This window comes from Myxine glutinosa, chromosome 14, assembly GCF_964187855.1.
Source record: "Myxine glutinosa chromosome 14, kmMyxGlut1.1, whole genome shotgun sequence".
NCBI classification, from domain to species: Eukaryota; Metazoa; Chordata; class Myxini; order Myxiniformes; family Myxinidae; genus Myxine; species Myxine glutinosa.
The window spans coordinates 18,006,230-18,022,173 of NC_136274.1; the positions used below are offsets into that span (position 1 = coordinate 18,006,230).

Sequence of the window (15,944 nt, forward strand, 5' to 3'; positions counted from 1 at the left end):
GGAGAGCCCATCTGAGCGCGTTAGTGGGTGGACGCAAGAGTGCACGCCCATGGTGAGTGTTACGGAGGACGTAACGGAGGAGAGGTGTGGACCGAGGTGTGCGCGAGAGGTGTGGTGTGTAACAGGGAGAGCGTTGGTGGAAGGTACGGACGGCGTTGGAACGCCGGGTTTTGTGAGGGTGAAAGGGGTAGCGTATGCTTGTAAGCATGCAAGTGAAGCATCGACGGTAACCGGGTTAGCGGTTAGGGCGACGGATAGCCGATGCGAGCACTCGGTGCGAGGGGTGCTTTGTTGGGTGCGAGGCCCGGCGCGGGTCGATGCTGCGTCGCTTCTCTTCGAAGCGTCGTTGCCGATTCGGGCTTGGCCCCGCCCCGCACGGTCGAGTCCGGGCTTTGTCGGGCGAGGCGACCGGTCCGGTTCAAGGGCGAGTGGGAGGAGGCGGAACGGTGCCCCCTCGTGGGGACGGGGTTCCGACCGGGGGAGATTGAGCCATCGGGCCCGGGACCGCAAGGTGCCGCGCCGAGATGGTGCGTGGAGCCTCGGTCCAACCAAACCACCTCCCTTGAACCGAAAGCCGGATGGATTCAACCTGCAGGCAACCAAAACAACCCGAATTCATTGCTCGGCTTTACGAACCGAGTTTAATGATGTCACGACGCACCGAGGCTAGGATATAGCGGACTGTGATGATGATGGTAGTGATTTGATACGAAATTTATAATAGTGGGTAGAATTGGCAGTAAATGGAAATTTTTTGAATTGGTTGGAATTTGGACGAGCAAAATTGATAGAGAGACCCCCGATGTGGTGGGATGGCAAATCCACCATCCCTCACAGGGTGGGGCAAATGCGCTATAGCTTATGGGGTTTATGGCAGTGAAAACTAGCCCGGGTGGGTTAGGTTATATTGTTAGGGATCTAGCGAAGATGACATTAGGTGACGTTAAGATTAGTTAGTGACTGATACCTGTAGTGGGGACGCAGGTAGTTTAGTGTGGATGATAATGACGTGGGAGCGCAATAGTTTAAAGGGACGACTGGGAAGCGCAAGTTTCAGAGGGGAGTAGTTAGCTGAGATGATGCCGTGTGTGTGAGGATTGAACAGGTGTGATTGCACAGGTGTGCAACTGAACAGGTGTATGGAGCAGTGTATGAGTGAGTGATGATGATGTGTATTGTGATGACCAAATGGTCCAGGAAGAAAGGAGGGTGCAGGTGGCACCAGGTGTGAGGGCACAGGTGTGCAACAGCAGGTATGGAGAATGGTAGTGTGGAATAAATGGAGTATTGGAATGGATGGTCGTGGAGTGAGTATGGTGGAAATTGTGGAGTGGAGTGGATGGTGCGAAGGTGTGAATGGGGGAAGAGTGGACCCCCATCACGGATACCCGGGGCGGGTAGTGTAAGTGTTAGGTAGAGGGAACAGGTAAATTGTGGTTGGATATTGGCATCTGTGGTGCGGGTGAAAGAATGGTCTTTGGATGGGTGCATTAGTGTTGTGAAAATGGCTGGGCGTGTAGCCTGTTAGTGTGTGTAGTTGGTTTGGGCACTCCACCACTGTGAGGATGTCGGCCAGGTGAGGCCGCAGGTGGGCTCTGGGAGCCGGTAGTAGTTGTTGTGGATGGGGCCCGAGGATCCGGAGGACGGACCCGGGTAGCCCAGTGCCAGAGGGCACCAGTGGGGTGACAGAGCCAGGAGAGGGCCTTCCCCAGTTAGTTAGGTTAGGGTGAGGAGCTAGGTAAGCTCGGGTGGCAACTGCAGTGGTGGAGGTGTGCAGGTGGGTAGACCTGCTGGGAGAGCTACACGTCGCAGCCCAGAAATTGTGCGAAGGCACCGGGAGATGAATCGGGGGAGTGAGACCCCAAATTAAGAAGCACCACAGTTTGGTCAATGGGAATTGGTTTTTAGAACCCATAGTGTAAGTTGGCCAATGGATTGGCGGGGAAAGACCCCGGGTAGTGTAAAGTGTGTTAATGTCATTTAGAAAGTAGTTAGGATGAAGTCTCCTCGCACCATCTGCATCCACTCACCTGAGGTGACAGGAACTCCACACCATGCCATGTTTTATTATTTTTCATTGATGCAAATGTTTGGATTGTGAGACGCATCATGACGTGGGTGTGACATTGTGCTTGATGTTCCATCTCTTCCTCCTTATGAGGATTGATGATGAATTTGGTGATGGCAAATTTTGAAGTAGAGGGATTGTGGAGACGAATTTGGTATAGGGGAAATATGGGGAAGACGTGACAGTAGTGACGAATTTGTAAATGGGTAGATTTTGTACATATGGGGTAAGGGCAAGGGTAGTGTAGGTGACAGGGGGGTGACGTACGGTAGGGACGAGCTTTCTCACTTCGCTCTCCGTACGCATTTCGCCTTGCATTGCCTTATTGATGTGTACCCTTGTGACCTTACCCCTCGCTCATTTTTCTTTCCCCTTTTGTCTCCCACATGACCTGTGCGCCATTGGGTGCCGAGGGGAGCGTGCGTGAGTCCTCCATTGTGCGCCCGAAATTCCCAGAACCAGCTGTCTGCATCGATGCACCACATTATGGACCACATGCCTGTGGCCGAGCACCACTTATGGACCCCATGGGTTGGGGCATGGCCCCTCTGCTGGAACCGGCCATGAGGGCCCGAAATCTTGCTGGCGGACCTTGGCCACAGGGCACCGATGCCCCACAGGTGAACCACACGAGTCGGCCCTGTGGGCCATAAATAAAATAAATAAAAAGGACACATTGGGTGCAAGTTTTAATACAAATAGGCCGCCAGTAAGCAAAGCAAAAGAATGACAACATCTGGAAGACCAAATAATAATAACCAGCAGAGGGAGCCGAAGAGCAAGAGATCACCTGCAGGGTTAGGGGTTGTTGGTTTATTTTTATTGATGAACAATGGTGACTGCACCGATTGGTGCTTGAGGGTGCTTGTATTGGTGCGTTTTTGGGTGCTTTCATGGTGCGTCGATGCAGAGCAGACTGTCTCCCCCCCAGAAAGAACAATCACAGGTCCTGGGTTAGTTTTGTAAATAAAAATAGCGTCATTGTAAATAATGCTTCCCACCGTCAGTGTATAGTTTGAAGACCATTCCGCAATTCGGTTAACTGTGGGCGTAAGTCTGTTAGGCAGGGTGCAATGGAGCAGCGGGACACATTTATTTATGTTTTAAAACTGTCGCACTCAGGGTCAGGTTAAAATTAGAGGGAACTACACCTACGTGTCACACTAAAAATAAAAGTTGTAGGCCTGGGATGTGCCTAAGAGGAGGAGGGTGCAGTGTTGCGGAGATGAGGACAGTATTTTTTTGATTGTGTGCTGTATTATTATTATTATTGTTTATTCTGCGCCCCCCTACCTCCGGAGCTGTGTAAAGGTGAAAGGGCATCCCATAATTAGTCCACAAGCATACACGTCAGCCAAGTAATAGAATACCCCTGTTGATAGTTATCTCTTATTCTGTGTTTTAGAGTAAGGCTGTGTCTCCCATTAATTGAAGTACTCCATTGCACCAGTGAAAGAGAATAGTTCCCCTTTCCTTCCCATCCCCAAAATCTCCATTTCCTTTTACACCCCCTTCCGTCATTGCCGGGCCTCGATTGCCGAATTACCTCCCCTCCAATAACCGCCATTGAACATGTGCTCGAATCGGAGAAGAAAGGCGTGCCCGCCCGTCGTCATCAAGGGCGGAGCCAGAGGGTCGCGCGACCAACCAGGGCCGAGGTGAGCACCCCGATGGGCGTGTCCAAAAGGCCGGCGGCTTAATCGCCGGAGGCGCTATAAAAGGCGCGCACGCAAGAAGCAAGTGAGTCGGTTGCCAGGGGAGAGTCGTGAGGAGTCAGTCAGTGGAGTCAGTGGTCAGTTGGTTGCGTTGGTTGCGATGAGGAGTCGGTGGTGGTGGTCAGTTGGTTGCGTTGGTTGCGGTGAGGAGTCGGTGGTAAAGAGTGAGTGGACCAAGAAAGAGTGAGGGTTTGGACCAGACGAGTCGGACAAGGCCTGGCAAAGCACGCGACGTCCACAGCAGCCACAACAGCAGCGTGGGGGCCTGAACGGCGGCTGCTAAACACGCCGGTTGTGCTGCAGGACCACCTTGGACCTTTCCTCTCCCTCCAGCCATCCACCTCCTGCCATTCCATCCTTCTTGTGTACGTGAGTTTGTTCTGTTTGTTCTGTCCTGGGTTAATTAAGTCTGTAGGTAAGCTAGTATTTGCACTGTGTCACCTGCGTCTTATGTGTTGTAAATAAACTTGATTGCTCCTTTTTGCTTATGTGTGTAAATAGTAAATAAATTCAGTAGTATTTCCAACCTTTTTGTCTTCTTCTTCTTCTTCACATCCGTGTCGCCTTTGTCTTTTCCCTATTGACTAGCTGCGGTGCGATCCGGCCAACGTTTGGGTGGAATCGGGTGGGTCGGGGATCCTGTTAGGTCGCGGTAATACACCACCGCTCGGTCAATATAACATCTGTCCGCGACCCGTAACAATATATTTCCTATGATAGTACCATCAGGTTCGTACAATATAACTCACTGTGCTACAAGTGAGCGAAAAGAAGAACATTCCCAATGTCTCTATTCCGGCATCAAGCCAAAGTCGATCCGCTCCAGTGATCGTCAGAACGATGTCAAATCGAGACCAGAATCCCGTTCAGATGACAGTCACAGTCACGCTGCCAAAGCTGCGCAAAGGTGACTGGGAAATCACACCCTCCGGTATGGACGTTCCACGGCTCCCAATCGGCGAACCGCAGATTTCCCCCTCAAAAGCCACGTTACACACACACACCAGATCATGTCTGAATGCGGCGAAAATGATCGAAGCGAGGTGAAAAATCTTGAGCGAAGCGCAAATCCTGCGCGAGGCAAAAATGGCCAACAGCCCGTTCTCGTGGCATAACAGCACTCCGATGGTTCTCCTCGGAATCAACCGCAAAACCCGCCACGCAGGTCTATCTGTCACAGCGACAACAACTCCGTCGCAGTAATCCCTTTCCCAGGAAACCCAAAGCTCACACGTGACCCTCGTTCGCCAACGTTCGCTCAGGACCTTGAAGCAGCTCGGCTTCTTGTCCGACTCACTCGCTCCGCCTTCTCTTCCTCCTCTTCATCTTCGTCGTCGTCCGGTTCCGGTTTCATTTAAAACATTAACTTTTTTACCTTTTGAAAATAGTAATCTCTATTTCCCTTAAACGACAACAATAACAGAACATGGAATCAAAAATGTCTACAGTGGATGAGAACCACAACAACGGAAGTGACGAATCCATAACACGTGTGATCACAAAACAACCCCTCATTAGTAAATGGACTAACCCGTGTGATCACAAAACAACCCCTCATTAGTAAATGGACTAACCCATGTGATCACAAAACAACCCTTATTAGTAAATGGACTAACCCATGCGATCACAAAACAACCCCTCATTAGTAAATGGACTAACCCATGTGGTCACAAAACAATCCCTCATTAGCAAATGTACTAACCCGTGTGATCACCAAACAACTCCTCATTAGTAAATGGACTAACCCGTGTGATCACAAAACAATCCTCATTAGTAAATGTACTAACCCGTGCTATCACAAAACAACCCTTATTAGTAAATGGACTAACCCATGTGATCACAAAACAACCCCTCATTAGTAAATGGACTAACCCATGTGGTCACAAAACAACCCTTATTAGTAAATGGACTAACCCGTGCGATCACAAAACAACCCCTCATTAGTAAATGGACTAACCCATGTGGTCACAAAACAATCCCTCATTAGCAAATGTACTAACCCGTGTGATCACAAAACAACACCTCATTAGTAAATGGACTAACCCGTGTGATCACAAAACAACCCCTCATTAGTAAATGGACTAACCCATGTGATCACAAAACAACCCTTATTAGTAAATGGACTAACCCGTGCGATCACAAAACAACCCCTCATTAGTAAATGGACTAACCCATGTTGTCACAAAACAATCCCTCATTAGCAAATGTACTAACCCGTGTGATCACCAAACAACTCCTCATTAGTAAATGGACTAACCCGTGTGATCACAAAACAACCCCTCATTAGTAAATGGACTCACCCGTGTGATCACAAAACAAACCCTCATTAGTAAATGGACTAACCCATGTGGTCACAAAACAATCCCTCATTAGCAAATGTACTAACCCGTGTGATCACCAAACAACTCCTCATTAGTAAATGGACTAAGCCATGTGATCACAAAACAATCCTCATTAGTAAATGGACTAACCCGTGCGATCACAAAACAACCCCTCATTAGTAAATGGACTAACCCATGTGATCACAAAACAATCCCTCATTAGTAAATGGACTAACCCGTGTGATCACAAAACAACCCCTCATTAGTAAATGGACTAACCCGTGTGATCACCAAACAACTCCTCATTAGTAAATGGACTAACCCGTGTGATCACAAAACAACCCCTCATTAGTAAATGGACTAACCCGTGTGATCACCAAACAACTCCTCATTAGTAAATGGACTAGCCCGTGTGATCACAAAACAACCCCTCTTTAGTAAATGGACTAACCCGTGTGATCACAAAACAACCTGTCATTAGTAAATGGACTAATCCGTGTGATCACAAAACAACCCCTCATTAGTAAATGGACTAACCCGTGTGATCACAAAACAACCCCTCATTAGTCAATGGACTAACCCGTGTGATCACCAAACAACTCCTCATTAGTAAATGGACTAACCCGTGTGATCACAAAACAACCCCTCATTAGTAAATGGACTAACCCATGTGATCACAAAACAACTCGTCATTAGTAAATGGACTAACCCTTGTGATCACCAAACAACTCCTCATTAGTCAATGGACTAACCCGTGTGATCACAAAACAACTCGTCATTAGTAAATGGACTAACCCTTGTGATCACAAAACAACCCCTCATTAGTAAATGGACTAACCCATGTGATCACAAAACAACTCGTCATTAGTAAATGGACTAACCCTTGTGATCACCAAACAACTCGTCATTAGTAAATGGACTAACCCGTGTGATCACCAAACAACTCCTCATTAGTAAATGGACTAACCCTTGTGATCACCAAACAACTCCTCATTAGTAAATGGACTAACCCTTGTGATCACCAAACAACTCGTCATTAGTAAATGGACTAACCCGTGTGATCACCAAACAACTCCTCATTAGTAAATGGACTAACCCGTGTGATCACCGAACAACTCATTAGTAAATGGACTAACCCGTGTGATAACAAAACAACCTGTCATTAGTAAATGGACTAACCCTTGTGATCACCAAACAACTCCTCATTAGTCAATGGACTAACCCGTGTGATAACAAAACAACCACTCATTAGTGAATGGACTAACCCGTGTGATAACAAAACAACCCCTCATTAGTGAATGGACGAACCTGTGTCATCACAAAACAATCCCTCATTAGTAAATGGACTAACCCGTGTGATAACAAAACAACCTGTCATTAGTAAATGGACTAACCCTTGTGATCACCAAACAACTCCTCATTAGTCAATGGACTAACCCGTGTGATAACAAAACAACCACTTATTAGTGAATGGACTAACCCGTGTGATAACAAAACAACCACTCATTAGTGAATGGACTAACCCGTGTGATAACAAAACAACCCCTCATTAGTGAATGGACTAACCCGTGTGATAACAAAACAACCACTCATTAGTGAATGGACTAACCCGTGTGATAACAAAACAATCCCTCATTAGTAAATGGACTAACCCGTGTGATAACAAAACAACCCCTCATTAGTAAATGGACTAACCCGTGTGATCACAAAACAACCCCTCATTAGTAATTGGACTAACCCATGTGATCACAAAACAACCCCTCATTAGTAAATGGACTAACCCATGTGATCACAAAACAACTAATCACACCAATCCACCTGTATGCCCATGCACATGCATGCTGCCTCTACCTACCTGGACGTCCTGCCAGTCTGTCTGCCCATGATATGTACGCACACGACATGATGACCACGTCTAAATGTTTATTTGTAATGTTGATGTATTTTTTAAAATGTAAACAAAAACAAATCCACAGCTTTCTCTTCTGTAACGACATGACGAAAGACGACGTCACAAACTGACTGAAGTGTCCCACAGATCGCACGGTGATAAAATGTACAATGGAAATGTGCCCGGACCTCATGGGAACCTACTCGGCGTGGGTGAGCAAGGTGCGATCTCACCTGGACCGAGACTGAGGGATCTTCCCGTTGTCCGTGGTGAGGCGAAAGCGAAGACCGAGGCCGGGGCGCAACCATTGTGCGAGCATGACAAGCAGCAGAAGCGTGCGGAACAACATCCCTGCGAGGGATTCCCGGGTAGCTGCGGGATTCTCGAGTAGATGTGGGATTCCTGGATAGGTGTGGGATGTCGGGTAGGTGTCGAATGCCGAGTCGGTGCGGGATTCCCGGGTAGATGTGGGATGCCTGGTGGTGCGGGATTCACGGGTAGGTGTGCGACTCCGGGGTAGATGCGGGAATCCCGGATAGTTGTGCGCCTCCTGGGTTGATGCGCGATTCCCAGATAGGTGCGGGATTCCCGGGTATATGCAAGATTCCCGAGTCGGTGCAGGATTCTGGGTCAGTGCGGGATTCCTGGGTAGGTGTAAGATTCCCGAGTAGGTGCGGGATTCCTGGTCAGTGCGGGATTCCTGGGTAGGTGCAAGATTCCCGAGTAGGTGCGGGATTCCCTGGTCAGTGCGGGATTCCTGGTTAGGTGCAGGATTCCGGGTCAGTGCGGGATTCCTGGGTAGATGCAAGATTCCCGAGTAGGTGCAGGATTCCAGGTCAGTGCGGAATTCCTGGGTAGGTGCAAGATTCCCGAGTAGGTGCAGGATTCCGGGTCAGTGCGGGATTCCTGGGTAGGTGCAAGATTCCCGAGTAGGTGCAGGATTCCGGGTCAGTGCGGGATTCCTGGGTAGGTGCAAGATTCCCGGGTAGGTGTAGGATGCCGAGTAGGTGCGGGATTCCGGGTCAGTGCGGGATTCCTGGGTAGGTGCAAGATTCCCGAGTAGGTGCAGGATTCCGGGTCAGTGCGGGATTCCTGGGTAGATGCAAGATTCCCGGGTAGGTGTAGGATGCCGAGTAGGTGCGGGATTCCCGGGTAGGTGCGGAATTCCTGGGTAGATGCAAGATTCCCGGGATGGTGCGGTATCCCGGGATGGTGCGGGATTCCGGGATGGTGCGGAATTCCTGTGTAGATGCAAGATTCCCGGGATGGTGTGGGATTCCGGGATGGTGCGGGATTCCGGAATGGTGCGGGATTCCGGAATGGTGCGGAATTCCTGGGTAGATGCAAGACTCCCGGGTAGGTGCGGGATTCCCGGATAGGTGCGGGATTCCCGGGTATATGAAAGATTCCCGACTAGGTGCAGGATTCCGGGTCAGTGCGGGATTCCCGGATAGGTGCAGGATTCCGGGTCAGTGCGGGATTGCTGGGTAGGTGTAGGATGCCGAGTAGGTGCGGTATTCCGGGATGGTGCTCGTGTCAAACTCACGGTAAACGTAACTCCGCTAAAACGTGCTCCGCGCTCCTGCCGTCTCGCGCGTGCTGCGGGGGCGTTCAGAGAGCTCGCCAAGGGCCTCGTGCACCTTGTGCACCCCCAACTCAGGACGGCATCGCGTCTATCAATTCCAGCACTACTCCCACGGTCCCCGACCCCCATAATGACGTCACATGGCACACAGCGTTTGCAAACTTTGCGCGGGAGGAATCCGAACCCCTAAAGGAAGCCATCCGTGCTGTGTGCGCCCCACCCGACACGCACACAGCGAGTGGAGTCCCTTTCCCAGGTGTGGGACCTTGCATACTCCAATTTATCGTCAACGCCATTACATCCATGATTTTGGGTAAAAACCAAGTGTTTGGGGTCAGGGGGGTGGGGGTGGGGGGGGGGGGGGGGGTTGGTGGAAGATGGTGCGCGGGAGCTCCCAATGATCTACAACATGGCAGCAAATTACAGATTCGTACAAACACTTCATTGGAATCTCTGACCTTTAAAATCCCAGATGATTGAAAATAATAATTGTAGTTCATGAGCTTTGAATTGTGACGTTTTCCAGGAGAGGCAATGCATGTCCAGAGAGGACGATATTCAGCGTGTCCAGACACTGCAGGGTCCACGCCCCCTGGACCCGAGGATTCCGATTTAGTCGATGTTATTATATTTAGAACCGTTTATTGATTTTCGTTAACAAATGGCTGTAACATTTACAATCCGCAGGATCTTCCAAAAATCGGCTTTTCCGCGGAACTTTCAATCTATTTCAAAGTTCGCGTGGGAAGAAAGGCTGTGACGTCACCGTCTGGCAGCAGAAAAACAAAACAAGGGACGTTGAGTTGGGGGTTGTACCTTTTGTAAAGGAATGAGAGAGTAGTGAAGACAGCAGGTCCTTTGAACAAAGGTGAGGGGTGGATGGGTGAGGAGGCGGCTGGGGTCGGGAGGGCTGGGTGAGGAGACTGGGTGAGAGGGGGACTGGGTGAGGAGGACTGGGTGAGGGGAACTGGGTGAGGTGGTGCTGGGGTCGGGAGGGCTGGGTGAGGATCTGGGTGAGTGGAGGGGCTGGGGTCGGGAGGGCTGGGTGAGGATCTGGGTGAGGGAAGCTGCGTGAGGAGGAGCTGGGTGAGGAGGACTGGGTGAGGCGGGGCTGGGGTCGGGAGGGCTGGGTGAGGTGAGCTGGGGTCGGGAGGGCTGGGTGAGGAGCTGGGTGAGGGGAGGGGCTGGGGTCGGGAGAGTTGGGTGAGGGGAGCTGCATGAGGAGGACTGGGTGAGGAGGGGCTGGGGTCGGGAGGGCTGGGTGAGGAGCTGGGTGAGGGGAGCTGCGTGAGGAGGAGCTGGGTGAGGAGGACTGGGTGAGGAGGCGGCTGGGGTCGGGAGGGCTGGGTGAGGAGACTGGGTGAGAGGGGGACTGGGTGAGGAGGACTGGGTGAGGATCTGGGTGAGGGGAGGGGCTGGGGTCGGGAGGACTGGGTGAGGAGCTGGGTGAGAGGAGCTGCATGAGGAGGACTGGGTGAGGGGAGGGGCTGGGGTCGGGAGGACTGGGTGAGGAGCTGGGTGAGGGGAGCTGCGTGAGGAGGAGCTGGGTGAGGAGGACTGGGTGAGGAGGCGGCTGGGGTCGGGAGGGCTGGGTGAGGAGACTGGGTGAGAGGGGGACTGGGTGAGGGGAACTGGATGAGGGGAACTGGGTGAGGTGGTGCTGGGGTCGGGAGGGCTGGGTGAGGGGAGCTGGGGTCGGGAGGGCTGGGTGAGGAGCTGGGTGAGGAGCTAGGTGAGGGAGGCACGAACATTCCACGGACCCATCACTCCAAAGGTGGAAGGATTAATTTATTTATTTATTTACAAGATGCAATCTCACCATTATTTAGTAAATGCTAAATACGCGACATTCAGCAATGAAAAATAATTAAACTACTTCCCGTCTCGACCTTATAACTTATGAGTGATTGAGTCAGTGGTAATGAAGGTGAGGCAATATAATGACGTAAGCAAGGTACACGGAACTGCAAATGACGTCACCAATGAATGCTGACAATCCCAAATGGCATCACGTGGTTTTTTGCTCTCATTCTGCGTAGAAAGTTAAAGGAATGTCGGCTCGTTTGTAACTCGTGATAGTAAGGGGTTAACCGGAACGTTACCAACACAACAAGCATTCTGAGTATTGCGCTGCAATACACGTCCCCTACCAAAGTTCAAAGTGCCATAACTTTGTCAAAAATGATCGAATATGCAAATTTATGCACCGTTGATGCTGGTTTTCAAACTTGATCTGAGGTATGCTGAGACACACGTGTGTCACGCCTCGCCTCGTTGATAAGCCCGCAAGGTCGCTCCGTGGAGCAGCCTGCACGTATTCCACTGTGTGAATTATATAATTACCAACTCACGGTCTGAGGTACTAGTGATTCAAGAGATATCCATTTTTAAAAAATATTTTCGTTTAATTAACGATATCTGCCAAACCACGTGCCCTATCGCAAATTCCAAAAGGACATTTTAGTAGATTGACATGCTGAACAGATCTGTGAAGTTTCCCCTCGATTGGATCAAAAATGAGGGAGGGGCTCGGTTTTAAAGGTTCATGCTTTAAAACGTCATAACTCTGAAACCATGCGACGCATGACGTCATACTCACTGACTTTTGTGTTCGTCATGGGTATGCGACTCTTCCTGCAAAGTTTGGCCTCAATCTGTGTCGCCGTTTCAGAGAAAAAGGGGTTTTCGTGTTTTCACGAAAAACAATATGGAGGCTAAACCACGTGACCTGTGACGTCATAATTACCATTGAAATATTCCACAGACCGAGTCCCTCCTATGGTGAAAATTTGATCTCAATCGGTCCTATTATTGCAGAGAAATTCTTTTTTAAAGGAAATTAAAACTTAAAATGGCACTGAGTTAAGGACCATCAGAATTATCAGAATTCCCAAAGTTCAAAGTGCCATAACTTTGTCAAAAATGATCGAAACGTCGTGAAGTTCGAAATTGACCTGTAACTTATCATGAGGAAACCATGTACCAAGTTTGAAATCATTAGCATTAAGCGTTTAGAAAAAAGTCCGGAAAACTGTTCTTTGCGTGACGGACTGACGGACTGACGGACGGCGTGCAAACCTATCGTCCCCTCCGGTGTACACCGGTAGGGGACTAATAATGATACTAAGGGGTTAACCGGAACGTCACCAACACAATAACGATACTAAAGGGTTAACCGGTGTTTCACCAACACAATAATGATACAAAGGGGTTAACCGGTGTTTCAACAACACAATAATGATACGAGGAGTTAGCCAGTGTTTCACCAACACAATAATGATACTAAGGGGTTAACCGGTGTTTCACCAACACAATAATGATACTAAGGGGTTAACCGGTGTTTCACCAACACAATAATGATACTAAGGGGTTAACCGGTGTTTCACCAACACAATAATGATACTAAGGGGTTAACCGGTGTTTCAACAACACAATAATGATACTAAGGTGTTAACCGGTGTTTCACCAACACAATAATGATACTAAGGGGTTAACCGGTGTTTCACCAACACAATAATGATACTAAGGGGTTAACCGGTGTTTCACCAACACAATAATGATACTAAGGGGTTAACCGGTGTTTCACCAACACAATAATGATACTAAGGGGTTAACCAGTGTTTCAACAACACAATAATGATACTAAGGTGTTAACCGGTGTTTCACCAACACAATAATGATACTAAGGGGTTAACCAGTGTTTCAACAACACAATAATGATACTAAGCGGTTAACCGGTGTTTCACCAACACAATAATGATACTAAGGGGTTAACCAGTGTTTCAACAACACAATAATGATACTAAGCGGTTAACCGGTGTTTCACCAACACAATAATGATACTAAGGGGTTAACCGGTGTTTCACCAACACAATAATGATACTAAGGGGTTAACCGGTGTTTCACCAACACAATAATGATACTAAGGGGTTAACCGGTGTTTCACCTACACAATAATGATACTAAGGGGTTAACCGGTGTTTCACCAACACAATAATGATACTAAGGGGTTAACCAGTGTTTCAACAACACAATAATGATACTAAGTTGTTAACCGGTGTTTCAACAACACAATAATGAAACTAAGTTGTTAACCGGTGTTTCAACAACACAATAATGATACTAAGGGGTTAACCAGTGTTTCAACAACACAATAACGATACTAAAGGGTTAACCGGTGTTTCAACAACACAATAATGATACTAAGGGGTTAACCAGTGTTTCAACAACACAATAATGATACTAAGCGGTTAACCGGTGTTTCACCAACACAATAATGATACTAAGGGGTTAACCAGTGTTTCAACAACACAATAATGATACTAAGGGGTTAACCAGTGTTTCAACAACACAATAATGATACTAAGGGGTTAACCAGTGTTTCAACAACACAATAATGATACTAAGCGGTTAACCGGTGTTTCACCAACACAATAATGATACTAAGGGGTTAACCAGTGTTTCAACAACACAATAATGATACTAAGGGGCTAACCAGTGTTTCAACAACACAATAATGATACTAAGGGGTTAACCGGTGTTTCAACAACACAATAATGAAACTAAGTTGTTAACCGGTGTTTCAACAACACAATAATGATACTAAGGGGTTAACCGGTGTTTCAACAACACAATAATGATACTAACGTGTTAACCGGTGTTTCAACAACACAATAATGATACTAAGGGGTTAACTGGTGTTTCAACAACACAATAATGATACTAAGGGGTTAACCGGTGTTTCAACAACACAATAATGATACTAAGGGGTTAACCGGTGTTTCAACAACACAATAATGATACTAAGTTGTTAACCGGTGTTTCAACAACACAATAATGATACTAAGGTGTTAACCGGTGTTTCAACAACACAATAATGATACTAAGGTGTTAACCGGTGTTTCAACAACACAATAATGATACTAAGGTGTTAACTGGTGTTTCAACAACACAATAATGATACTAAGGGGTTAACCGGTGTTTCAACAACACAATAATGATACTAAGGGGTTAACCGGTGTTTCAACAACACAATAATGATACCAAGGTGTTAACCGGTGTTTCAACAACACAATAATGATACTAAGCGGTTAACCGGTGTTTCAACAACACAATAATGATACTAAGGTGTTAACCGGTGTTTCAACAACACAATAATGATACTAAGGGGTTAACCGGTGTTTCAACAACACAATAATGATACTAAGGGGTTAACCGGTGTTTCAACAACACAATAATGATACAAAGGTGTTAACCGGTGTTTCAACAACACAATAATGATACTAAGCGGTTAACCGGTGTTTCAACAACACAATAATGATACTAAGGGGTTAACCAGTGTTTCAACAACACAATAATGATACTAAGCGGTTAACCGGTGTTTCACCAACACAATAATGATACTAAGGGGTTAACCAGTGTTTCACCAACACAATAATGATACTAAGGGGTTAACCAGTGTTTCCACAACACAATAATGATACTAAGGGGCTAACCGGTGTTTCAACCACACAATAATGATACTAAGGGGTTAACCGGTGTTTCAACAACACAATAATGAAACTAAGTTGTTAACCGGTGTTTCAACAACACAATAATGATACTAAGTTGTTAACCGGTGTTTCAACAACACAATAATGAAACTAAGTTGTTAACCGGTGTTTCAACAACACAATAATGATACTAAGGGGTTAACCAGTGTTTCAACAACACAATAACGATACTAAAGGGTTAACCGGTGTTTCAACAACACAATAATGATACTAAGGGGTTAACCAGTGTTTCAACAACACAATAATGATACTAAGCGGTTAACCGGTGTTTCACCAACACAATAATGATACTAAGGGGTTAACCAGTGTTTCAACAACACAATAATGATACTAAGGGGTTAATCAGTGTTTCAACAACACAATAATGATACTAAGGGGTTAACCAGTGTTTCAACAACACAATAATGATACTAAGCGGTTAACCGGTGTTTCACCAACACAATAATGATACTAAGGGGTTAACCAGTGTTTCAACAACACAATAATGATACTAAGGGGCTAACCGGTGTTTCAACAACACAATAATGAAACTAAGTTGTTAACCGGTGTTTCAACAACACAATAATGATACTAAGGGGTTAACCGGTGTTTCAACAACACAATAATGATACTAACGTGTTAACCGGTGTTTCAACAACACAATAATGATACTAAGGGGTTAACTGGTGTTTCAACAACACAATAATGATACTAAGGGGTTAACCGGTGTTTCAACAACTCAATAATGATACTAAGGGGTTAACCGGTGTTTCAACAACACAATAATGATACTAAGTTGTTAACCGGTGTTTCAACAACACAATAATGATACT

At 47.2% G+C, this 15,944-nt stretch overlaps 1 protein-coding gene across 2 annotated transcripts in view; it reads right to left on the minus strand.

Annotated features, from left to right (window-relative positions):
* Positions 1-15,944, minus strand: part of LOC137439454 (uncharacterized) — a 400,511-nt gene that overhangs the window by 376,883 nt on the left and 7,684 nt on the right. The window contains exon 1 of one of the 2 annotated variants that reach the window (XM_078768561.1): positions 8,229-9,685. The exons of the other annotated variant lie outside the window; for it this stretch is intronic. Within the exon in view, the coding sequence (XP_078624687.1) occupies positions 8,229-8,344 (116 nt within the window). The 5' untranslated portion in view covers positions 8,345-9,685. Of the gene's footprint in view, positions 1-8,228; positions 9,686-15,944 lie in introns of those variants that run through there. 2 annotated transcript variants of the gene reach the window in all.